Here is a 26,241-nt window from a genome sequence, read left to right as displayed (position 1 = left end):
TACTGCTCATATTCCTACTAATGCTACTGCTCATATTCCTACTACTACTTCTCGTATTCCTACTACTAATGCTCATATTCCTACTACTACTACTCATATTCCTACTACTACTGCTCATATTCCTACTACTGCTCATATTCCTACTAATGCTACTGCTCATATTCCTACTAGTGCTACTGCTCATATTCCTACTACTACTGCTCATATTCCTACTCCTACTACTACTGCTCATATTCCTACTACTACCACTGCTCATATTCCTACTACTACTGCTCATATTCCTACTAATGCTACTGCTCATATTCCTACTAATGCTACTGCTCATATTCTTACTAATGCTGCTGCTCATATTCCTACTACTACTACTAATACTACTGCTACTACTGCTCATATTCCTACTACTACTAATACTACTGCTACTACTGCTACTGCTGCTGCTACTACTACACATACAAGCATATTTCCACTAATTATCTACATACTACATACTTTTGCAATTTGTGATGGGACTTTCACTATTATATCCTGCCAATAACATTAAACAATGGCTGCAGCTTTATCTATACCATTAAATCACTCATTATTTTTAATATAATGAATGGATGGAATGTCTTGTTCTTTCACATGTTCAATTCTTATGTGTGTCTACTACAACTTCCTTAGAGGACTCTTGTCTGTACACTACACTCCTATAACTTCCTCATCCTAGTGTTCACAAAGCCAGTTGCCCATAAGCACTAATGACCACCACTAGTGGTTGGGAGACTCAGGCATTGAATTTTGGGATTTTGTTTTAGGATTACAACCCAAAATCTGGGATTTGTGAAAACACAGAGTCTTGCTAAATGTGCAGCTAGGAAGTGGTTGCACATACAGCATCGGATCAATGGTTACACCAAACAGCTCCCTCATCATTTTTGAAGATCCAAGGACGGGGATGTGGAACAGATCTGATCCTGTCACTGTATATAATCATGTGTTGTCAAAGAACTGTTCTACGTTCCTAGCACATGCTGCACCCACAATCTTGTATAAAGCCTGAAAAAAAAAAACCCAACATATTTTAAATAAATAACTAACTATATTATAATACATAGGGTAGATATATGTCTTTTTCAAATAGTGTGCATATTTAAGAGATCTATCAATGTTTTTTTGCATGGTCACAATTATGGCAGTGGGAAAGGAAAGGAAAGTAATATATAATCAATGACACCTCAGCACATTAAACTACATGTATATCTATTTGGTGTTTAACAAAATTGGTTAACTTTTGAACTTTAACTGGATATAAGCACGAAAATAATTTGAAATTGAATTGAAATGAAATGTGGGTCACTTGATTAAATATTGGTTAAAACTGATTTCTACCAAAAAAATTATTTTGCATATAATGTATAGTGAGTTAAAAACTACATGTATAAAAAAGAATAATTAGGTTACATCTATTATATTATATGAATTAGGTTTTGGATACATATGGGATAATCAAGAACATTTTGGTAGAAATACTGAGTATTATTTGTCATTAATTAGGCAAATATTTGATTAAGCAAAGCAGAATGTTCCACTTTGTACCAATTCTTCAGTGATAGTTTAAATATGCAGCATTATTTGATTAAATCAATCCCAAATGTGTATAAAGTATGTATTACTAAATCAAGACCAATTGAAATTGGCCAATATAGAAATATTAATCGATTTGAGAGAGTTTGTCTGTTATATAATAGTGGAAATGTTGTAGATGAATATTATTTTGTGTTATGTTGTTCTGCATTTAGTAATACAAGAAATATATATATACCGTATTTTCTGGCCTATTACATGCACTGGTGTATAAACCGTATCCCTTGTTTTTAGGCCAAGTTCCGACCTTAATCCAAACCGCATAAAACTTAATTACAGTTAATTATTGTTTGTATTTAATAATAATAATAATAAAGATATCCATTCTCCCTTAAATTCAAACAATAATTAATTGCTGATTGTGTGTTTGTAAACAAAACAAAACACACAGTCGACAAAGCCCACTATTGTTTACGAAAATATGAACAAGAACTTGGTAATGCATTGTTCGTAATCTTGTATTAGTTGCAAAGAAAAAAAAATACATGACAACATTTTATTTGTTCCAGTATGATTACAAAGCATGATGCGAAAAAAAAGTGTACGAGTAAAAATTACTAGTACTCACTCGATTACTCTGTTTCTCTGTAACCTAACTAATGTGTCATGTGCAAAAATTACATATATTCAAACGAGGTCAGGTCAAGCTGGATATTAGGCCAGTGGCAGTGAACTGAAACTAAGCATGGTCCTGTCGATCGTTTAGTTTCAACATTGTTTTATAACTTTTAAAACAAATATTTGCCGAGAATTATATATTTATAATATACCCGTTATAGAAATATATAATTACATGTAATATAATGAAATACAACAACGTTATGCTCTGTATAAATTAGGGGATTGGGAATGTCGACATGTAATACAAACATTACAGGTACTCCGATTATGTGATTTTAATTTGCAAGCTTTGTACTGAACTTAAATTTCGATATATTAATTAAAAACATTACAAACAGGTAACAAATAGACACGTTAAAGATATCAAGAAACTGTTTTGATATTGTTAAGGTTCGGCTTTTGCAATTGGTCGTAAATGGCCATGACATTGTACATTAATTGTGTCATGTGATATTGTTTAGGCTGCCACTGGCTTTTTATTTGCAGTACGGAACATGCAAGTGGGGTGTGTTTGCTAGAAACTATGACAACATTACTTTGTGTAATATGAGGCGAATTACTTCATTTTAAAACAGACTAAGAAACTTTGTGGTCGAGTCTATTTTTGACACAGTAAGTCTAACAATACACAAGTGTTGTATTGTTTCTAGCCTGATTAGACTATTAATAAAGAGTCATATTCCATCGTAATACTTCAGTCCCAGTCATTTGGTATGCTATATTATTATTATGAGAATAAAACAAAAGGTGATGTTTATATGCATGGCGGTTACCGTAAAATTAATAAATAAAGCGCACCGTTTTATAAACCGCACCTTGCAATTCACAGTAAAAAAAAGTAGCGGCTTATATGCCGAAAAATACGCTATTATTGGTTTAGACCTATGTTCAAATTTATAGAGTTGCTTAACTATTCAAATGTAAAAATACTTTGTAATCTAGGAAAATATTTGGTCAAATTAAGTCCTTTAAGAGCAGAAATCTGATAATTGGATAATTTATTAATATATCATGCTTCAATTGTCTATTTATATTCTTCACTAGCCATACTTCTGTCACGATTGTTTGCTCATGTACATGTATATTGTTTGTACCAATAAGCAAATGCTTATGACAATAAAGAATTGAATTGACTGACTGCAGTTAAGAAAACAACCAATCAGTGCATTACATCGCTCATTAATATTAACTAGGTGACAACGTTTTCTGGAAACTAAAGGTAACAGTATCCTTTTTATGCTCCACAGATTAAACTAACATGATTACTCTTTGACTGTACTACCTGTCATTTGTTAACAATCAGCAAAAACAAAGAAATCTTTTCAACACTTGTGTAAACAAAAAATGCTGAAAATTTGCTATCATAATATGGTCACTTTGACAGGGTGGAAATCCACTAAAAACAACCATTGGGGCTGACTTTACTGGTCGTAATCTGCAGTAGTTGGATGGTCTTAATACCAGGGTAGTTTTATCTATAAAATGATACGGAAATATTTCAGTCTTTACAAAAGTGGTCTTAATAGCAGAGAGGTCTTAATACTAGGGTGGTCATTAAGTAGGGTTTCACTGTACTAGTCTGCTCACCAAATATATGTAAAAATTCTGCTAGAAAGCTTCTTTTTTTTTACTACCCAGTAAATGTAAATAAAGCTAAGATTTTTCTGCTGAATTTGCATTTCTACGTATCAAAATTTGGAAAGTCTCAGAAGAGTAACAAACTATGTATTATTATGCTACCCCTCTACATTGCGATTGTTTTATTTTTCAATTGGCGGCTAAAACATTTCATTCTATCTATATATAAAAATACAAGTAGGGGCCATCTGGCTCCTAGATGGAAAAGTTAAGGCAGAGAGCTGTTCATCAACCTACTGTGGAATGCTTCAAGAAGCTGCAAGGCCTTGACCTGACCCAGTTTAGGAACCTTCTGTAGAGACATCACAAGAGCTGGATCAACCTGCTGAAGTAGACATAGCCTCAGGAATGGGTTGCTCTTCTGTTTTCCTTCACAGTGAAACTGGAAGGGAGAGAAATGAAGGGAATGTTCACATAAGACTAAACTTCATGGTGTTTGTCATGAAGCTGAACATCTCAGTGATACATTCTGATATCATGGACATCTGAGAAAGGCCATTTTGACCCACATTTTCAAGTTCAAATAAAGGTTTAATCATTCTAATTGCAATCAGATCTTATTCAGGGTTCATACACTTTGTTATCGACAAAATTCCACTTTTAAAATACATTTTCCTATGACCTTTTAAAAGATTTTCAAGGATTTCTTTACAATCATCAACACAATTTACTGAATACCAAAAGAAACTATACACGGAATGTTGTTGAGATGTATTCTCGCAATACACAAAAAATCATAACATTTGTTATAGCAAACCAGATTTCATTATCAAACAAAACACTTCCGCAAATTCCATTAAATGTGGATTATTAGAAAAACAGTTATTCATGTCGAAAATGAATAGGGGGTAAAAAAAAATGTAAACCGCAATACATTTGACAAACTGAAAATATTGATGCAAACTTAAAAGGTAAATTGCATAGAAACAGTTGGAAGTCAATTAAACAGGCTCTCATGTGTCTTTAATAGCGCATATGTCCGCCATTAGCTCGAATTAATGTCGTTAGACGTCGCCACATGGAGTTAACGTAATGTTGAATCATATTTGCTGGCAAGTTCTCCCATTCACACTCCAATGCATTTTGTAGTGCAGGTAGGGTGTGGGGTTGATGGTTACATCTCACCCTCCTATCCAGTTCTTCCCAAAGGTGTTCAATCGGTAACAGGTCTGGTGAATGCGACGGCCATGTCAGCAATTTATGTTTTAAAGTTGTAAGTAATCCTGTGTGATTCTGGCGGTAGGCAGTCGCACATTGTCCTGCTGGAATACAAGTCCTGGACCATGTCGGTTCATGAAAGGTATCACTTCTAATGCGAGAATTTCATCCATGTACCATTGAGCTGCGAGGTTGCCGTTTAACACAGTTAAACGCATTTTACGTCTTCCGCAGATTCCTCCCCATACCATGACACTTCCATCTCCGAATCTGTCCATCTCCTCCACACAGGCATCAGCATAACGTTCTCCCTGCCTCCTGTACACTCTTGTTCATCTGTCTGCACGACCGAGGTGGTAATCAGACTCATCACTGAAAACAACATTATTCCAGTCCACATGTCTCCAATTCAGATGTTGCCTGTCCCATTGTAATCGCGCTTGATGGTGATGAGCTGTAAGTATGGGGACACGGTAAGGTCTAAACATAAAGACTAAACCATCGTCATCTTCTGCGTACAGTTTGTGCACTGATTTGATGCCTAGGCATATTGACAGCAGTAACAGTAGCTGGCAATAATCGATTGCGCAAATGTAACAGTCTGATATACCGGTCTTCCCCTGGAGTGGTAACCCTTAGGCGTCCTGAGCGGTGTGCATCCCCAGTTGTAGCAGTTTGCATAAATCTTCTTTGTAAGGCGTAAATAGTGGCTCTTGTACAACCAAACGTGCATGCCACATCTGCAACAGTTTGACTGGATTGAACCATGCCTATTGCACGTTCGCACTGAATTTGACTGAGCCTATCCATTTATCAGTTCCCAATATGTGAAATGTTTTAAAAGTTTTCTCAATGGCTATCATTTACCAGTTAAATCAGTATGAATTAGTCATATGCATATTTCAAATTAACTTTGCACGTGCATTTTGTGCATAACCGGTTTTCTGGATCTAGTAGTTTTATGCCCGATTCTTTGCAACTTTTGCAGGGTGGTCTGAATGTTGGAAACCATGTACAACATTTGTGGAAATTCGTCCATGACATTTCAAAACTGGCATTTTATAAAATGTATAGTTTCTTTCGGCGTTCAGTATGTTACAATGTTTTCATAATAATTTCAACTCTTTCTATGATCCAGCTCAAAATTCCAAGACTTTCCAGGCTTGGAAAATGATATTTGAAAATTCCATGACTTTCCATGAATTCCATGACCAGTATGAACTACTTCAGGTTTCTGTTATTAGATCTAAGCAATGCTATTGGATAGCTATGACCTTTCAAGTTTCATATCACAAATCACAAGGCTCAAAATAGTGACCTGCGAAAAACATAAAACAGTCCATTGTTTTGAACCTAGCAGGTGAAATAGAAATTCCACCCAAAACCACCAAAAAACTGCAGGTGATGTTTTCACGATAGAAATATTTGTATGATTAATCATCCGCTATTTAGCTCGCAATTCTGTTATATTTTAATTTGATACGGCTCTAAAATCCATCTCTGAGGTCATCATTTTTCACTCACTATACCAAACCCTCTCCTCAAAATTACCAATGGTTTGACATCAAATAGCCAATGATTAATAAATCAATGTTCTCTAGCGGTGTCATTAAACAAAACAAAATTTAACTTTTCATGTAGCTTACCGGTAGGACTTTCAGTTTTAGGTCTTACCATTTGAGCCAGAAGTCCAGCAGTCTCAGTTTGGTTGGCCACAGGAAGAAGGACAAATCCGATCTCAAGGACACACAATCTCTGCAGATCTGAACAATACTCAGGGCTAGCTCTGCCACTCGCCAATTGCAAATTTTAGGAATAATTGGCAAATATTTTAATTTGTTAAAAAAAAAATCAAGTAATAATTCATGGGTTTTTTTTTAAATAACTGGGTTTTGCTAAAAAAAAATTAGATAATTTGGCAAAAAAAAATTCTCACCCAGAGCTAGCCCTGATGCAGAGGTGACATTGTGGTGTTTTCTGCCATGATCACACCACGATCAGAGCTGGCCTGAAAAAGGAATGTTACATCACTTGTCTTAATGTTTCTAGACCAGGTCACTCATTCAGAAATAATTTTGTAATTTTAACTCACAGCAATTGCCATAGTAATTAGTGGCTTCACCGATGGCTAAATATTATTGCCGTTGGTGGAAGGGGCTATTTTTGGTTTTTATATTTGTGGCACTCAAAATTGCCATCAGTGAGCATTTTACCTATGATAAAAACATTTTAAAATTGCTGTAGGTAACAAACTTTCAACATCAAGCCCTGTTAACTAGACATAATTTGTCAAACGTCCATCATCACCACAGGCACATTGCCACAAACTACATCAACAAGAAGCTAGTGATGATACAATGATCCATTAAATTGACTGGTTTGGCTTTACCAATGTTATGATCGATTATAAAAATCCATAATCGATTATGTGGGAAAATGTTAACCATAATTGTTCCTCCAGTTTAGATCATGATGTTTTTTTCATGTGAATATTTAGAAAACAAATTAAGTAGCTATTAAAGGTAAAATTATCAGTTATAGAATCCATTCTGGCGAGCATCCCAATGGGCGCTTAAATTGGTCCTTATAATTATATTATGTTCATATACATGTAATTCTAACCGTTTGTGTAATCGAATTTTGATCAGTTGGTGACAACCGATTATCAATTATGAACTTCCAACCGATTCCCAACTCTACAAGAAGTGGCCTTAAATTTGGCAAATTAGAGGGCAAGGCCATTTGGACTTGACTAATGGAATTTTTTTGAGGGCTTTACGACCAGAAGGCAGGGCAGCCAGGCAAACGTCAACAAATGTCTTAATCTAACAACACTGATCATATTCACTGAATTCATTAATTCATTTTTTTGTCACTTTTGTCTTTATTAATTAACCCCTGAACACAACATATTTCCTGTTTGGGGGATTGTGCATATAAAAACGAGTACTGGTGAGGTACATGATATGCCCATCAGGAGTTTGATGGAAAACCATATCTATATTAATATGTTACGAGTATGATTCAAGTCTAATTATGTCAATTGTTTGCAATGGGATGGGTGAACAGTTTGTTTTGGACCAACCACCATCCCAAGTTGTTCCTACATGTGGTTTGATGGTCCTGTATGCATATGTATGCATACAGTTGATGTGGACATGGATTTACTGTTATGTGCAGGAGACCATGAAATGTAGGTCACAGTGACCTAGTAATAGTATGCGACACACCACCATCCCAAGTTGTTCCTACACATGGTTTGATGGTCCTGTAAGCATCTGTATGCATACAGTTGATGTGGACATGGATTTACTGTTATGTGCAGGAGACCATGAAATGTAGGTCACAGTGACCTAGTAATAGTATGCGACACACCACCATCCCAAGTTGTTTCTACATGTGAGGTTGCTTCTAATGAAAAAATTTAACGGATTTGCTCTCTAAGATTACGTGTATATGTTAAAATGACCAAATGTTTGACATCCAATAGCCAATGATTAATAAATCAATGTGCACTAGTGGTATCGTTAAACAAACCAAACTTTAACATAACATAACATATACAGTAGAATACACTTTCTCGAGCACCCACGGGGTTCGAGCCAACAGGAATCAACTGTATATATATTTAAGCTTACTTTTTGCAGCATGACCTGCTTTCATAAGTATCCACAAGCCATGTCCGTATCCATAACCATGTCGCTCTCAGAAACATAAATGACACTCGTGTGACTGAAAATGTGGAAGTCCACCATGCCGAGATTATCATCCTAAGGAACACACACCGAGCCTGTCCAGAACAAACACAGATAATAATATTTATCATATAATATCTTACATTTTTAGTGCAATCAAAGTATGTGATATTTTTTAGATCACATACTTTAAGAATTTGATAACTTTGCAAATTAGATGTAAATTAGTCGAGGTCTCGGCACTAGGTTTATTGATATTTAAGCAAACGTACTTGGGTGACACTCCATGATTGACGTATGCATTCATAGTCATCAAATAAAAACATTTCAATGGCAATTTGACACTGAAAGCTGTCCAGCGTTCAGAAAACAAAAAATGTTAGGCATAACTTTATTTTGATGTAAGGACATCCAAAATGACGTCATTCGAGTTTGATGTCATTTCCATTAAAAAATACACCGCGCCACATATTCTTACGTCATCTGAATATCTAGTAATGGCGGACTGGAATTAAAGTTGTGTATACAGTTTACAAAAACACGTTGTATTAAGCTTGAGCTTATATGATAAAGAGATTATTACCCTCGTGTATGTGACTTGAAATACACACTTTACAGTAATATAGGTTGATTACTATCATTCTACATGTGTATATATCTTTATTTATTACACTGTAGTGGAAGAGATATCCATATGATATTTATCACCTCTTCACACTGACTTTTGGAAATGTCTTTTGAGAGGTCATGACCTCTAATCAGGTGATTGAATGTGTCACATGGTACAACTCTGCATAGATCTTCATGCAAAAAGTGTGCACATGGTTCAATTTTTATAATTAATATTAAGGTCAAAGACAGTCAATCTTCGCACCCTTGTTTTGGCTTTGTACACAATAAATATAGCATATCTTACCATAATTTCACTTGAAATCCATATTTCATAAAGGGTATAATTTTTTAATCGCAAGATTTTCTTCAAACACATTCAGGTGCATTAGTAATGTTAATTTGAAACAAAAACATTTTAATAGCAATTTTGCATTAGAATTTGTCCAGCATTCTTAAAATGGAAACGTCATGTGCCCAGTTCATGGTTATTGTAAGGAGATGCAAAGTGATGTCACTGGAATACTGACATCATTCAAATTCAAAATTAGCTATTTTATTACATTTGATGCTTCGCACATTAAAATAAAAACTGGCCTTAAGCCGTCACACAAGGGAGTAGATAAAAGTGGCCGCTTAAGACAGGTGGCCACTGATTACAGGTTACCACATATAGTCTTTAAAACATTTGTTGTTTCTTGTTTCACTGTCTGTACTACTAATTAACGGATGTTATTTGGTTTCGTACTACCTATAGCTTATAGGCATTGTCATTGTTTTGCTGTAACAATAATTGCTTAAAAGTATCTAATATCCATTCTTTGATTATAATGTACTGTCGTCAACATAAAATAAATTCCAAATGTAGTTTAATCCAAGTGAATACAGTTCCTGTCTAATGTTTATTAACCAATTATCATTATATTGTACCATTTCTTCTTATATACCCCTTAGAATACAAAACAAGGCAAAACATTTCTAGTTAGGTCTAAATTAATTCCAATCTGATTACAATTAGCTCTACTGGTCTACCAGTAGATCATTGCATCGACTCCCATGTTCAGGTGACATTTCATCTATAAATAACAATTTAAATATCGGGCGATTTCAACATTGAAAAAACGGGGAAAAGTGCATTAATAAACTCTGGATTGTATACTAGGCTAAACAGATTTTATGGCTATGCCATTACAGGGTTTTTTTTCATCTTGAAACAAATTTTATATAAAATTTTATATTGAAACTAGTTTCCGGCATACTTCGTAATTCACCCGAATCTTTTCGTATACCCTCGGCATAATCCCGAATGTTTTCAAATTCTTTTCAAATCACTGGCATGATTTTACAAGTAAGGTTTTGATTGATCAAATGAAAGGTCAACTGGACATGAGCTCCAACGAGCTGCTGTTAGATCCACATGTAATAGTGGAGCTAATTTTAATTCCCATTAACTTTCAAGCATAGTATTTTTTCTAAACTGTTGTTAATAGGTTATTATTATTTCTATCTCTCTGTTCTGTTTATTTCTTAAAGGGACATACCCTAGTCTCAATCCGTGAAAAATAACACTAAGTTCAGTTAGTCTACAAACATGTAACACATTTGGATAAAGTTACAATTGAGTGAAACATACGAGTCTGTGACTTTGAAATGGTGAAATACCCTCTAAAAATAGACCAAAACTTGACTCCCATAACTGTCACTTCTCAGACGCATGTGCATTTTTAAAAATATGAGAAATACATTTTATGATATTAAAAACACCAGGATGACCAAAACACTTCGAATGTACTAAAATGGATAATCTAGACAGTAAACTCTAAGTAAAGTATGATTTCAGTTCTCAAAAAAGGGCTCTAATAGTCAAAAATATGCCTTAGTGTTTAATAATTAGGGTATGTCCCTTTAAGTGAGTGTATCATGGCTGATGTGGTTTTCAAGTTTTAAAAAAAAGCTATACAGAAAATTTCAGCTCAATATCTCAAGGCATAGTGAAATGGTCCCCTCGTTTGGACCGGTAGGGAAATAATAAAGTTGCAATAGAGTAAAATAAATTATAAGAGTCTGTGATGTTTGTTTTTTTGTTGTTTTTTTAAACAATATATATTACTATGAATATCAAAGAAACATCAATTATTATACATATATATGATTTTACAAACTGAAATATTTTGGTCATATCTGGTAAAATGTCTTGAAAACTATAAGTGGGACAGACGGTCGGACAGAAGAATGGAGATGAAACCTATAGTCCCCTCCGGTTGTTGGGGACTAATAAACATAGTTAGTGAATCAACACAAAAACCACGATGACATAGATTTTACGGCAGCAAAGAAAAGATGTCCAGATCATACCAGCGAAAGAGAAAGAAGAAAACTTCAGTTATGTCACCGGAACAGGAAGTAGTGGACTCATTCGAAGATTGTCTAAGCCATCCCATTGGCTGTTGAGACCAAGACCTAGACCAAACTGTTTAATGTGCACATTCAGAGCAAACTGTTGTAGCGCACGCCTATTCTGGGCACAGGTGCTGGCCTCGGCCGGCTCCTACATCCAGGACAGGAGCCACTGAGACGTTCGGACCAGTCTAATATCTTAGGGGAAAATACACTTAGTTTGTGGTCAGGTTAAGTTGAAAAAAAACCCAGACTGGCACGAGAGATGTGTGTATGGAATGATGCAATTTTCAGAGGTCTGCAGATACGCATTGGATGTATAAAGACACTGATATTCTAAACAAAAAAATATATTTAATCCACAATTTTAGACATTAAAGAGGTCTGTCAAAAACATGTTACAATGGTATCGCAGTCGTGAATATGACCTACCAATTTTTCTTGCCTGTGAGATGGGGGTGGGGGCTTCTCACCCACCCCAGTATCTTCCAAATCACTATTTTTCAGAAACAGAAGAAAAAAAATGATGTAATACAATTTCAATTTTAAAAAGTTTAATTCAATGACGTCTAATTGGATCTAATGGTCACTAGTGTAGTATTTTCTATTTAGCAGTTAAAAAAGACTCAGAAAAAGATGCATTTTCATATTCATATATAAATACTCTATACAGTACTGTACAAAACTATTTTGGCTAAAACATTTTCATTATGGCTAATAAATATCCCATTTGGCTATTTTTGGGGTTACAGGTAGTTTTTATCCAGGGTGAGCCCTGCACTCTGTTAGCCAGAAATATGCTACAATAATAGGAAAGTTAACACAGTCTGTTTAAAAGGGAATTTATTACCCACTAGGTACAGCATAACGAGGGTCATATTTATCGTACGATTTCTCTCATAAGTCAACTAAATCATATGTCCTCCCGGCATTGTCATTTAATGATTGGCTGTTGTAAGAGTACATTTCTTTTTGATTGGCTGACATGACATTCCACAGATACTACTTTCTTCATTCATACATTTTTACGAGTGTAAGCTGATCACATGTCGTAATGACAAATACATGTTTTCAATTAATTTAATAAAACATTAATTGATTATTAATGATAACTTGTATTATATTATGATGTAGTTGTGACACATCAAACACTTAATTATGAATATAACGTTCATGACTGTTAAAAATCAATACTATACTAAGGTCAGCGACAGTCATTTTTCGCACCCTTGTTTTGGCTTTGTACATAATAAAGGTAGCATATCCTACCGTAATTTCACTTGAAAGCCATATTTAGTAAAAGGTACACTTTTTTAATCACAAGATTTTCATCAAACACATTCAGGTGCATTAGTAATGTTCAAAAAAAAAAAAATTCAAAAGCAATTTTGCATTGGAATTTTTCCAGCGTTCTTAAAATGGAAACATCATGTACCCAATTTACAGTTATTGTAAGGAGATGAAAAGTGACGTCATTGGAATATTGACGTCATTCAAATTAAAAATTAGCTATATTATTACAATGGTCTACTAACCTTGACCCCTGTCAAATTTCTATAACAAGCAGACAACACTGTGTACAGGTCGGTATTTGTTTTATTTTTCATAATGATATATCTGGAGAAAATATTACGTTTAAGTTTTAAAGATGAAAGAAATAAAAAGTACCTTCTGTCAAATTTATCATATCAAAAAATTACCTTTGGATATGTTTTATTTATTGTGTACGAAGCCAAAACAAGGGTACAAAAAGTGATTGTCGTTGATCTTAGCAGACGACAAAATTGTGTAGAACGCAAAAATGGCTACTAATAATTGAGTAAATGATCTCGTAAAAATTGACAGAAGACTTGTTGGTAGGGTGCTTTGCATTATCCAACCCTGGGGAACATTTAATGTCTTAAATGTGCAAGATACTTTCAATATTAGGCCTAGCGTTTATCCGCAATCAAAATCCGCAGCAGTTAGCAGTGTTGTGACTCCGTCACTTGACCCACAGTAAGCTTGGCTGGTGTGTTGCAAATGAGGTGAACCACAACATTTACTGTTTCCTGGTTATTACTTAATACATTTAACTCATTACTAATTAATTCAATTACTGTGTATTTGTTTGCTTTTTAGGATACAAATGTTTTACAATTTACAGCTGTTGATACATGTGTACTCTTATGGGCGTATAAATATGACGTCACTTTAGAACGGGTTGTGATTTGGTTTTTAAGACATCAATGAACAAACATTACTCTGCCGTTAAGAAACATTAGTTTGCAAACAATGACTGGAATGTTCATTTAACAAGACAGTTCTATGGTAATAAACAGATTATTATAATTCGGGTCCATGACAGACGATGTTTACGCACTCGTGCCTAAATTATCGCATTTCCCTCGCTCTTGATCCGGAAATATGATAATTTAGGCACTCGTGTCGTAAACATCGTCTTTTATGGACACTCATATAATATCCTCTATGTCTGGCTCTGTGTAAACCAATAACTTACAACACACTTAATCCTTTTTCTTCCTGTGACAACCTTTCAGGTTTGACTCGATTCTACAAAACAGATTATTAACACAGTAAATAAAAGCTGAAACAACTACAATGTACTTAAACAAGCATTTTGAAGGTACTAAAGCAGTACAGGGCTCAAACTTAAGAATTTATCACTCACGGCAACTAAAAAAACTAATTGCTGTCGGTGAAAGGGCCCATCGATCTCAATTTTGAGTATGCCGACGGATTTTTGAAAACATTACTTTTGAATTTGACCGAAGGTTATTTTTCTGAATGTACATGTAGTTAAATTTCTTCAATTTATGTCAATAAATTTCAATAAACAAGAATTTATTTTAAATGGAATCAAGGATTACTAGCATACATGTAAGCTAACATTTAACGGAACCTGGTGTTTCTGAGATGAAGTTGCCCAAGTTTTCGATGAATATGACATGAAAATTGTTTTATGGATGACATTAAATTATATACAGTGTTCTCGCTGGGTGAAATTTTTATTTGAAAAAAAAAAAATAATAACAAAATAAAATAAAAAAACCACAAAAAAGAAAAAAAATTAACGTTTGGTTACCATATATCGTTGTGTGTTGGTCGACTTTGTGGAAATACCTATCCATTATTTTGCCTCTCGGTATCTGGTACTGAAAAGTTGGTATGATGTACAAGCTTCCTTATCTTTTGTGCACTATTAGTTAAAACGTAGTTCAGTTAAAACGGAGTGTTGGTCCGACATTCACGGGTATTTATTTTGCTAAACCGGTAAAAGTTTTAATATATTATTTTAATAAAGATTTTAAGATATCTGAAAAATAATAGACTTTTTTAAGAGATCCCCTACTGTGGGATAACATTTTTCTGTTCTTTTATTTCCATCTTCCATCGAGTGAATCGATGGCATTGATATCGCCAGCTGATAAAAAGTAGTTTTGTTTTAGTAAAGGCGGTGCATATATTATTTGGCACCCAAGATAAATGATTTTAATAATGAATTACCACTTCCGTTTTTATAAGCAGTGATATCCCCCAAAAAAATAAATTAAAAAAAAAAAAATTTCTAATATTTTATAAGGAATTGCTGAATAAACAAATGACAGTAAGTAAAAATCATCAGTTACGACCAATTAAATCTGCAATAGAGGTTAAAATATTAGACACGAGTTAGTGGACACAAAAAACAGAATGACTGTTTTTATCATGTGACAAATTTGGCACCAAATAAGTGGGGGGTTTTCAGTCTGAGATTGCTGAACCAATAAAAATAAAATGTTTGATTGCTAAAATAAAATATAACTTTTATTGTGTGTATCAAACATACAAATGGATACTGGTATGGGACACAACAGAGGCTGTTAAAAAATAGTGTTAAATTACGTTATTACATTACAGTACCTGCTGTAAGCTACTGAAGTTTTTCATCAGTTTTGCTTTCATATACAACGTGGCTTGTTTCCTTTGATGTCTCGTGTGCAGTAACTTTTATCCAGCTGCACAAAAGTGTCATCAGTGATACCCCCAACTGATGACAGTTTATATGTCACCGACAGCAATTGCCGTCGTTGCCGCCTTTAAGTTCGAGCCCTGTCAGTATATGTGCCCTACTAGGTTAAACAAATTTTCTTATCTCCTAAGTGCATGGGCCATAACTCTGTTCAGTCTTTGCGATGAGTAAAATCAAGGTGAGCTGCCGATCACTCTCCTGAAATGGTGCTACATGTAGAGGTGAGCAATCACATCAAGTTTCAAATAAAATGCATTAATTTCTTTATTATAAGGCAATCAATTTGTTACTCTCCCAAAACTTTCCAGGCGGTAGTGAATGATCACTCAACTTTTCTGGCAAAGACTGCTGTTACAAATGGGTAAATCACTATGAAGGTCAAACTTGATCTGTAAACGTACATAAGGCTATACACAAAATTTCAGATCACTATCCAGGGTTCATACACTTCATCACTAACCAAATTCCATGACTGTTTCAAGGCATTTTTCATGACCTTTTCATGAATATTTTTTACAATCCTTGCTTAAAAGTATGGGTATTTTTTTTAAAAGAGAATAACTAACTGTAAAACTTATATATTTATATATTTTATATACTTTGCATACACGTATATAATATTGTATATTTATTTTAGGTTATGCCAGCAGGAAATTATTAAAAAGAAAAAAGAATAAACTCAAGGCTAATAAAGAATTAAACTGAATTAAGCCTAACAGTCTAACAGTTTCATTTCAACTTATTTTCGTGCTTATATCCAATTAAGGTTCAAGCACGCTGTCCTGGGCACACACCTCAGCTATCTGGACTGTCTGTCCAGGACAGTGGGTCAGTTGTTAGTTGGTAAGTGGTTAGTGAGAGAGAAGAGGGTGTAGTGACCTTACACCTACCCATTGAGCCCTGTACCTTCCAGCCTGTAGTCTGATGGCTTAACCACTATGCCACTGAGGCTGGTTCGTGTAATAGTGATTCATTCTATGTTGCACAATAGCTGTTGTCAATACATCCCTAATTGTTAGGAGTCAAAAGTACAGTGCCTACCTGGTAATCAGGTAATAAGTACACATGCGTGGCTGAGCATGTGCTAATTGCTTTCAAAAAGCGAAACGTAGTTACTTAATTTGTATTATCATCCCATGGTAGTGATTTCTAGTTATTCAACACAGAGTGGTTTTGAGAAAAAAAGAAAGAAAAAGAAAGCATCACTGTAATTTTTAACATTTTTTGTTAGACAAGAAAATTAAATACCGGTACTCCATTTCACATAGTCACATCAACGCATGCACAACATAAAGTAACAGTCCACGCTCATGTTACAGCGTAATAAACTGGATGATTAATATTTTATGGAGGCGTGTTTTGTAGTAACCCTTTTATTGTTTTAAAGATTTTCTAACACTCTGGACCTTGTTCGAATATGACAGCCACAAAACACTTCTGCAAATCATTTCAAACTAGCGCCAGTCCCATAGTTAATTTACCTACATTTTCACCCATATTGACACATTTCATTTCCCTTGTAATATTAAACATTAAATTAGGATAAAATTATGTTTTAACTTTCGTGTGATCATGTGACATGCTACATCTCCACCAAAAAATACTGATTTACATGGAATAGGTCAATTAAATAGTCACAGTACGTTCCGAAATATAAGTTACTTCCAAAAATCAGTCGTTGTGCACTGATTAGTACGACAGGGATTAATCCTGAACTGATCGCACATATAGCGAGTCCTTTACCACTTTTCCATGAGACAGAATTCCTCTATGTCACTATGATAGGAATTCTTTTGACAATTTTTTGTTTTTACTATAGCTATTTGGCAGTAATGCTAATATGAATAAATGTTGTTATCAGATTCAGGCATTTTTGTTCAATTCGAGCAATAATCTGCCTGCCCCCCTACAAAAATGGAGCGTGTACGCCAATGGCATTTGTTGTTTCTATGGATGTTATACCTCAGTTTGTTTGCATAATTTCCACACATGGAGTAGTTTCTGCGAGTTGTTACACTGAGGGTCAAGGCCATCATCTTTGAGTTGCTGATTAATCACACTGTGCTCATCAGTAGGATTGTCCTGAAATACAATCATATGACAATATTAACAAAGTCGACCAGTAATTGCAAATAAAAAATATAAAAAATACTAATAATTTTTTTTTTTTAAAAAGGTAAATCTGTAACAGTACATAGAAAAGCTATATATACGAAAAGTCAGCTCATTATCTCAAAGCAGTATGGAAAAAACATCAGGAAAACTATATGTGGGACTAAAAAATACTATTCACAGCTATTTGTGCTAGAAAAACAGTCTAGCAATTAAATGTCCCTAGACGGTAATGCACCCTTTTCATTGGTTAATTGGTCTCATCATTTAGGAGGTAGACGGACGTTGTTACCTGTTGATTACGTTATTTCATAAGCTAAGGTAGTATGTGACATCACGTAATGTGTAACACTGCATTTATTCATTCTTCTGACGTAATGTATATCAGTAGAAAAATAAAATGAAAGTGAATCTTATAATAAATATATTTAAATTTTAACACTGATTGAACTAGTAAATATTTATTTCTGGCACTTATTGTTCCAAGGATTGATTTTCTTAGGACTAGTGTCAGAAAAAACATCCACAAAAGAATTTGTTCCAGAAACTATTATTCCATCTCATTCCAGAGGTGCTTGGGTCAGAAAACCAAAACTCCTCAGTGAACCAATTATTTGTTTTGTTTTTCCTCATCCAGTGCCCCATGACTGGTATATCAAAGGCCATGGCATGTGCTGTCTTAACTATGGGCAAATGTATATAAAAGATCTGCTAATGAAAAAAGGTGGGATAGCTTTTGTCTAACACTATATATATATACATGTGTATGTCAGAATTATCAAATGTTTGACATTCAATAGCCGATGATTAATTAATTAATTGGCACTAGTGGTGTCATTAAACAAAACAAATTACTTTAAAAAACATATTTGATACTGATTAAATAGCCAAGCCACATGAGGACCATACTTGTAAAAGTTGTAGACATACATATACATGATTCAGTAAGATGATATCTATAAGATTGTTGTACTACTCTACAGTTTCAAGTGTTTTCTGATGATCGTTTAAAGGCTCAACTTGAAAGATAATGGCAGTGACCCTGTACTCGAGCAGCTATCAACAATTGACAGTCTCAGAATGTGACCTTATACAGGTATTACTATTAAGCAGTGGATACAGTTAAAAAAAAATTCAACCCTTATCTCTTAGTAAAAACAGACATCACAAAATGTCTTAGTACAACACATACCTGTATTTCTGGGAGTGACATAAAGTCACTTGATTAATTAATCATCGGTTATTGGATTTAGAACATTTCATAATTCTGATATATACAATTTTAAAGGAAACCTGTTACATTTTTTCCACTAGTAGCAAGTGCTCTTTTATTGTTATATGTGTAACAGAAAGAAAATCAACCTCCACTGAGGGGTTCGAACCACTTTACCAACTGAGCTAATAAGGAAATTCCTGCTAACTACTGCCAGTAGGAGCACTTTATACCAACACTACTACATATATGCACATTTCTAGACAGGATGCAGGGTTAGCTCTGGCACTTGCCAAATTGGCCAATTGCTAATTTTAAAAACAATCGGCAAATTTTATTTTAATATGGCGAAATAATTTCATGTAATAACCTATATTTTGTTACAATATTACTGGGTTTCTGCAAATTTTGAAGTTTAATAAATAGTTTGCCAAAATTGTCTGCTGACCCAGATTTAGCCCTTGATATACCAGTCATGAGGCACTAGTTGGGGCTGGGGGAAAAGCCAATGAGAGAATGAGTCCATAGAGGGTTATTGAGCCTATGATTAAGGTACCTTAATGCTAGATTCCGTTTGGGGCAAAACGTAGCCCAGTGGTAAAGCAATTGCTTGATGCGCAGTCGGTTTGGGAATCATTCAGTAGGCCCATTGGTCCTATTTCTCATTTCAGCCGGTGCACCATTACTGGTATATCAAAGGGATGTGGGATGGTGCATATAAAACATCCCTTGCTACTAATGAAAACATTTAGCAGGTTTCCTCTTTAAGACTGTGTCAAAATGTTTGACATCCAATAGCTAAAGATTAATAAATTAATGTGCTCTAATGGTGTCATGAAACAAAAGAAACTTGTTTTTAGATTCCACCCAACCCTGGGAAGAGCCAGTAAATGTTTTACAAGCCCTGAACTTTAAAAATACTGTAAATCAGCAAATGTTAGCGAACATAAAATATCAGCAAATTTAGCAAGGCCATACAAAATGCTAACACATGTATTTCATGACGCTAAATTTAAAGACACCCATAACAGACAGTTCTGAGAAACGTTTATGCGATTGTTTTGTTGTTGATTAACTGAACAACAACAATGGTTATATATGTACATGCTATTAGTGATAGCAATAGTTAGTTAGCATTCATATTAATTACTCCAACGTTCTACTAAATTTAATTGTTTGCAAGCTGCATAACATCAAGATACATTAAAAGTATCTTTCAGCCACTTCTACAACTTAAGTTTTTTTCCTTCTAAATGTCTGATAATGCCGACCTTGCAAAATGTTATGTTACTAATTATAATATGTCATTATTTGGCTTTCGCTAAATATTAAAATCGCTAATACTTTATGATTTACAGTATACAAGCCCTTGAGACCATTAGGTAAAACCTCTTAACAAGCCCTTTGGACCACTAGGTAAAACTAAATCACAGCAGACACAATTTATTTTAAGCATATTTATTTCTACATATATTTCTTCATCCATTAATTGTCATATTATGAAAAAACAGATTTATATTTTCGTAAACAACTTAATATTTGAGGGAGCTGAACAAATACAAATTCTGCAGAATTAAATGTGTCACCTACCATACACATTTTCAAACACTGTGTTGAACATTCATAGGTGCAACTATCAACCAAATTTCACTGACCTAGGACTTACAGTGTGTGAGAAACTGATCTAAATGCGAAACTGGTGGCGGTGTCAACTTTTTCACTAAAGTTTCGCATTTAGATCAGTTTCTCACACACTGTAATTATGCAACTAGATGTACATATAGAATGTATTAGTACAGTAATTAAATAGAAAAAAAAACAAAAAACAAAACTTTCTTAATTCTTTCAAATACATGCTTCTAGTAGTGTTATAAAGTTAAACAGCAAACCAACATTACCCTTATTGAAAGCAGATATTTAATGATGCATGCAAATCAATGATATCAAGTACCAAAAAAGAATAATATAGCCACAAGCTAGACTAATTCTATTTTTATGAAAAAAAAAAAAAAAAAAAAAAAACCAACACTGCTGGAATTCAAACATCATAAAAAAGAGAAAAGAATTAAAACATATTGTGTTTGATTAAGTAAAACTGCCATGAGCCTACGCCCCTGTGACTAGAAAAGTCAAAGAAGTTAAAAACACAATGCATATCAACCCAGATAATAATGTACGGACAATTAAACCGGCACAGATCTGGTAATGAAAACCTGCAGCAAGTAATAATGGACGTGAAATGCTGAACCGTGCTCAGTCATGTGAGGCATGACCCCTGACCCCTGTTTGAAACTTAATAACTGATTTTCCTGGAGTAATGTTAAATTCTTAAGTTCTGTTTTGTTTAATGACGCCATACAGGCTCAATGATTTAATAATCATGAATCGACTATTGCATGTCAAACACTTGGTACATGTAATTCTGACATATAGTCTCAGAGAGGAAACCCGCTACATTTTTCCATTACAGGGCTCGAAATGCAGTGTTAGTACATGCACCGGTGCATGCTGATTTTTGCGTGTGCATGTAACTTTTAAAACTGGGTGCACGCGGTGCATGCTAATATTTTTCAAGTACTGTGTATTGCGTAAAAAAGTTGATAACTTGCTTAATACAAAACACAAATATTCGTACGTTTTTGTAATAGGCCTATTATAGATTTCTGTAAGGCGTTTACGTTGGGTGAAATTTTCAAATTTGATCAAGAATCAGTAATAAACGCAGTTGTATAACGTTCCGGTACTGTTAATAAATAAATATAGGTATTGCCGAATAATTCCGAATAGCTTCATATAAAAAAAAACCGAAGTTGCCTTATTTTTGGTGCATGCAGAATTTTAATGGTGCACGTAACTTTTTTTTCAGCATGCACCTGGTGCATGTAGATTTTTTTTTTTCATTTCTAGCCCTGCATTAGTATTATAGTTTTAAAGTAAAGTAAATTTACTTATATGTTTGTTTTGTTTAACGACATCAGCTATTGTATGTCAAACATTTGGTAATTCTGACATATACATGCAGTGTTATAGAGAAAACACATATACATGCAGTGTTATAGAGAAAACACATATACATGCAGTGTTATAGAGAAAACTTGCTTCATTTTTCCATTAGTAAAGTAAAGTAAAATTTGTTTTGTTTAACAACACCACAAGAGCACAATCATGATTTATTAATCATCGGTGATTGTATGTCAAACATTTGGTAATTCTGACATATAGTCTTTGAGAGGACACCTGCAGCTACATTTTTCTATTATTAGCAAGGGATCATTTATATGCACCATCCCACAGACAGGATTGCACATACCATGGCCTTTGATATACCAGTTGTGGTGCACTGACTGGAATGAGAAATAACCCAATAGGTCTACTGATGGGGATCGATCCTAGACTAAGTGTGCATCAAGTGAGTGCTTTACAACTGGGTTACGTACTGCCCCTCGAAATACTAGGTACATGTAGACTGAATTTTTTATCATGAAAGGGGGCATGATCTATCTCAGTTGATAAAGTGCTTGTATGAGGTGCTCAAGTCAAAGGATCAAATCTCTTCAGTAGACTTCCAGGTGAGAGTTCATTGATCGCGGTCCACTATAGTTCCTAATTGTGACACGTTATGGTTCACATATTCACTTCTAGGAAATGGTGAAGAATTAAAACAATATGTATGTTTAATGGTAAGCCTTCTGGCTGTGGCTGTATTTTGCCCATGTTATTTTGTAATATTGTGCATCGACCTTTTGGGACATAGGTGCTGTAAAATATGGTAGGGTGCGGGGAAAATAAAGAGGGGCTCAGAAAAATAAAGGAGGACGGCAGAATGTGAAAGGAGGGTGACAAAATGTAATAGCAGGGGGGCAGCCCCGCTTAAATGGAGCAGCAAGAACACTGTTCACCCCCACATTCCTTTTTGATTCTTCTAACTCATCCATTACTGACATTACCTAGCACAAGTCTCACATAGCCAACAATCCCCCTAACACCCTCACTTTCGTATCAACAATGTAGATGACAGCTTATGTTAAAACACTGTCTAAGTGACTGTACCCTTTGGAAAATGTTGGAACATTTCTTTTTCAAAGCTTTTGGTTCCAATATTTCTTTTTGGCTTCCTCCCATGTTGGCTTCTACATCTTGTAGTAGTTGACTATGCCTTTTCATTGTTTTATAAGCTGCAATGTAAGAATCAAGAAATGAACTGCATTAATACAGTGGTAACAACAGCCTATAAGAAATCAACCAGTCATAAACATTTCTAAGATAAAATGTCACTTCAACTATACAACTGGGTTACAAGATGTTTATCTGTATTAAGTTACAGCTATAAAACCTGCTCTACAATATTATTTTTCAAATCTTTTGTAACTGTTGAATATTTTTCTGAAACAAATCTTAAAAGTAGACACAAATTTACATGACACAAAAAGATTCGTCAACTACATGTAGCTTACACAATAATGATATAAATGCAAGGGTACAAAACGTTTTTAATAATAATGCTTTCTTAATAATGTCATATTTTTTCACAGCGTTCTATGCAAAATAGAAATACTGGGTTGAGTTTCAGGCCTGGAACATAAAATTAGCAAATTCCATGATAATCTTTGATTTTCATGACCCTGAAATGCACAAAACTAACCAGACCTGGGTCTGGCGACTATAATAGCAGTCGAAAAAGACATGCATTGAATCAAATGTGATAAAAAACATCATTTGGGTCTGGTGACTATAATAGCAGTCGAAAAAGACACGCATTGAATCAAATGTGATCAAACACATCATTTGGGTCTGGCGAGTATATTAGCAGTTAAAAATGGAATGTACTGAATCAAATGTGATAAAACACATCATTTGGGTGTGGTAAGTATATTAGCAGTCGAAAAAGACACGCATTGAATCAAATGTGATAAAACACATCATTTGGGTCTGGTGAGTATATTAGCAGTTGAAAATGGAATGTACTGAATCAAATGTGATAAAACACATCATTTGGGTCTGGTGAGTATATTAGCAGTCGAAAATGGAATGTACTGAATCAAATGTGATAAAACACATCATTTGGGTCTGGTGAGTATATTAGCCTTGAAAAAGAAACACACTGAATTAAATGTGATAAAACACATCAAAGCTGTAAGTACTGGCATGGACCACAGATGTGGCAACAAATGACACACATATATACAAATGACACACATACATATATACAAATGACACACATATATACAAATGACACACATATATACAAATGTATGTAGAACATGCACTGTATTTTTAAACTGCCAGACTGACCATTGCACAATGTTTGAACATTACATTTTATTTTTTCTTAATAAACAACAGAAATGTTATATTTTAATCAATATGGAATTCTCATAATTATATAGTTGGTGTTTATATATGAAAATCTATATATGTATAGATACTGAACACAGTTGATTTAATATATACATATTGATATATTTTTACACTGCCAGACTAGCAGCTGCACAATGTTTTAAAGTTATATTTTCATGTTTCTCAACAAACAACTGGAAATGAATACATCAATCAAGGTGACATGTCTTAATTATACATCCTACATACTCAAAACATTTGTGTTAACTATGTCATAGACTCTTTGTGATCAAATAAAAAAAAGTATTCTGTATATATTTGTTTCATGTGTTCAGTATACGTACTATAAGAGAACTTGTTACTAGTATTACAATAGGCAATATTTAAATACAATTGCAGTGCTGGACAATAATTATAAAAATTAACAATGAAGAAACAGTGTGCTAAGATGTTTTCAACAAGCATTTCCCAGTTTCCTTTCCTTCACAACTTGTTAAGAGTTTGGTATTCTCCCTACTATGTTTTCCTTTTTTTCTAAATGGTTGACTATATACCATAATGTACGAGACAGGGGTAGGGTGGGGTGTCAAAACCTCAAATTCGGGCAAAAATTATACAGATATTCGAAAAAAATATGCTAATCTGAGTCCTTTTTACCATGTATTTTTAATCATTCTACCCTCAAAATTAGCTGTAATCCATGTAAAAATGCAGAGTGATTCATTTAGCAACCATATATACATGTAGCTGTTTAGTAGTAATTCATCAAATGAGTACCTGTCATCAAAATGATCAATGAAAGTGATGGGTTAACCATTACATCATTAGTGCCAGTTATATTTACTTTCGTGCATATATTGAATCAGTTATTTCAGCAAAATAAATTCTATTAACTTTTTCACCAATTGCTATTTTAAAAATTCTGCCCACTTCCAACTCTACACCCCACCCCCTTCTGTCTCAGACCCAGTCACTGGCAAAGTCAGATATTGTGCCCGGGAGAGACATGCTTGAACCTTACTTGGATATAGGCACGTTAAAATGTTATCCAACCAACTCCAATCCTACAACAGATAGCGACAGATATAACAGATAGCGGTTAAAAGTCCCTTTATCAGCTACTACAGATAGTGAGTGTTGTGGCCAAATCTCAAAAAGGCTCTAGAAATGGGTGTAACCCCTCCCCATCTTAGAACAAGTTACAACCTATGTTTTCTTGAAGGGGGGTGTCTTAGGAATTGGAAAAGGATGGTTTGAGTCTGAGTTCATTGTAGGTAATTTTGAAAATTGCATTTGTATGTGTGCCAATGTCAAATCCGGGACTCGATTTGGCACTATATATTTTTTTCAAGTATATCTGTTAATATTGAAGCTACATGCATAAATGTGGTATCAAAATGTGCAGAAAGACAATACAAAGGCATTACAATAAGATTTAATTAGAAATGAACGCTTTTATTCAGCAAAAATTAACACAAACTGAATTTACTGACAAATTTTCACTTCAGTTTCACCAATATACATGTACATGTAGCTGGATGAAAATATACATAACTTGAAAAATATTAGCTCCATGTTGATAAATAGTATACTAAAATGTCCCCTGTTCATTTATCTATTTAATAATATCAATTACTAATGTACTATTATTGTTTTTTAATGTTACATTGTTAAAAAATACATCACCCCTGGTTTAATTTTACGAAATTTCTAAATCTGACATTTACACATTCCTAACAAACAAGGCATATTCTGTGCATTTTTTCACCCCACAGCTCCACTCCTTGAAAAGTAAAATATAATTATATATTCTGTGAACACTA

The 26,241-nt window shown here is 34.2% G+C and overlaps 2 protein-coding genes across 2 annotated transcripts in view; both read right to left on the bottom strand.

Annotated features, from left to right (window-relative positions):
• Positions 1–4,093: 4,093 nt before the first annotated feature.
• On the bottom strand, positions 4,094–7,027 carry LOC121389154 (Fanconi anemia core complex-associated protein 24-like). The gene is made up of 3 exons (XM_041520763.1): positions 7,008–7,027; positions 6,718–6,844; positions 4,094–4,267 (listed from the first exon to the last, which is right to left on the bottom strand). Exons 1-3 carry the CDS (start codon positions 7,025–7,027, stop codon positions 4,094–4,096), a joined length of 321 nt encoding a protein of 106 aa, XP_041376697.1.
• Positions 6,733–26,241, bottom strand: part of LOC121388036 (palmitoyltransferase ZDHHC11-like) — a 39,097-nt gene continuing 19,588 nt past the window's right edge. The window contains exons 5-10 of the mRNA XM_041519236.1: positions 23,132–23,256; positions 17,719–17,838; positions 14,245–14,297; positions 12,177–12,240; positions 8,682–8,833; positions 6,733–7,051 (exon numbers count right to left, since the gene is read on the bottom strand). Of these exons, the coding sequence (XP_041375170.1) occupies positions 7,030–7,051; positions 8,682–8,833; positions 12,177–12,240; positions 14,245–14,297; positions 17,719–17,838; positions 23,132–23,256 (536 nt within the window). The 3' untranslated portion in view covers positions 6,733–7,029. The remainder of the gene's footprint in view (positions 7,052–8,681; positions 8,834–12,176; positions 12,241–14,244; positions 14,298–17,718; positions 17,839–23,131; positions 23,257–26,241) is intronic.

The sequence above is a fragment of the Gigantopelta aegis genome, chromosome 14, assembly GCF_016097555.1.
Source record: "Gigantopelta aegis isolate Gae_Host chromosome 14, Gae_host_genome, whole genome shotgun sequence".
Lineage (NCBI taxonomy): Eukaryota > Metazoa > Mollusca > Gastropoda > Neomphalida > Peltospiridae > Gigantopelta > Gigantopelta aegis.
Note: the sequence above shows the minus strand (reverse complement) of the source record. Positions and strands in the feature narration are given on the sequence as shown.

Coding starts and splice junctions, on each gene's coding strand:
- LOC121389154 (XM_041520763.1), bottom strand. CDS start 7,027: ATGGCAGAAAACACCACAAT. Junction 6,845..7,007: donor ATGGCAGAAAACACCACAAT/GTCACCTCTGCA, acceptor CTAAAATTTGCA/ATTGGCGAGTGGCAGAGCTA. Junction 4,268..6,717: donor CTGGACTTCTGGCTCAAATG/GTAAGACCTAAA, acceptor TCTCCCTTCCAG/TTTCACTGTGAAGGAAAACA.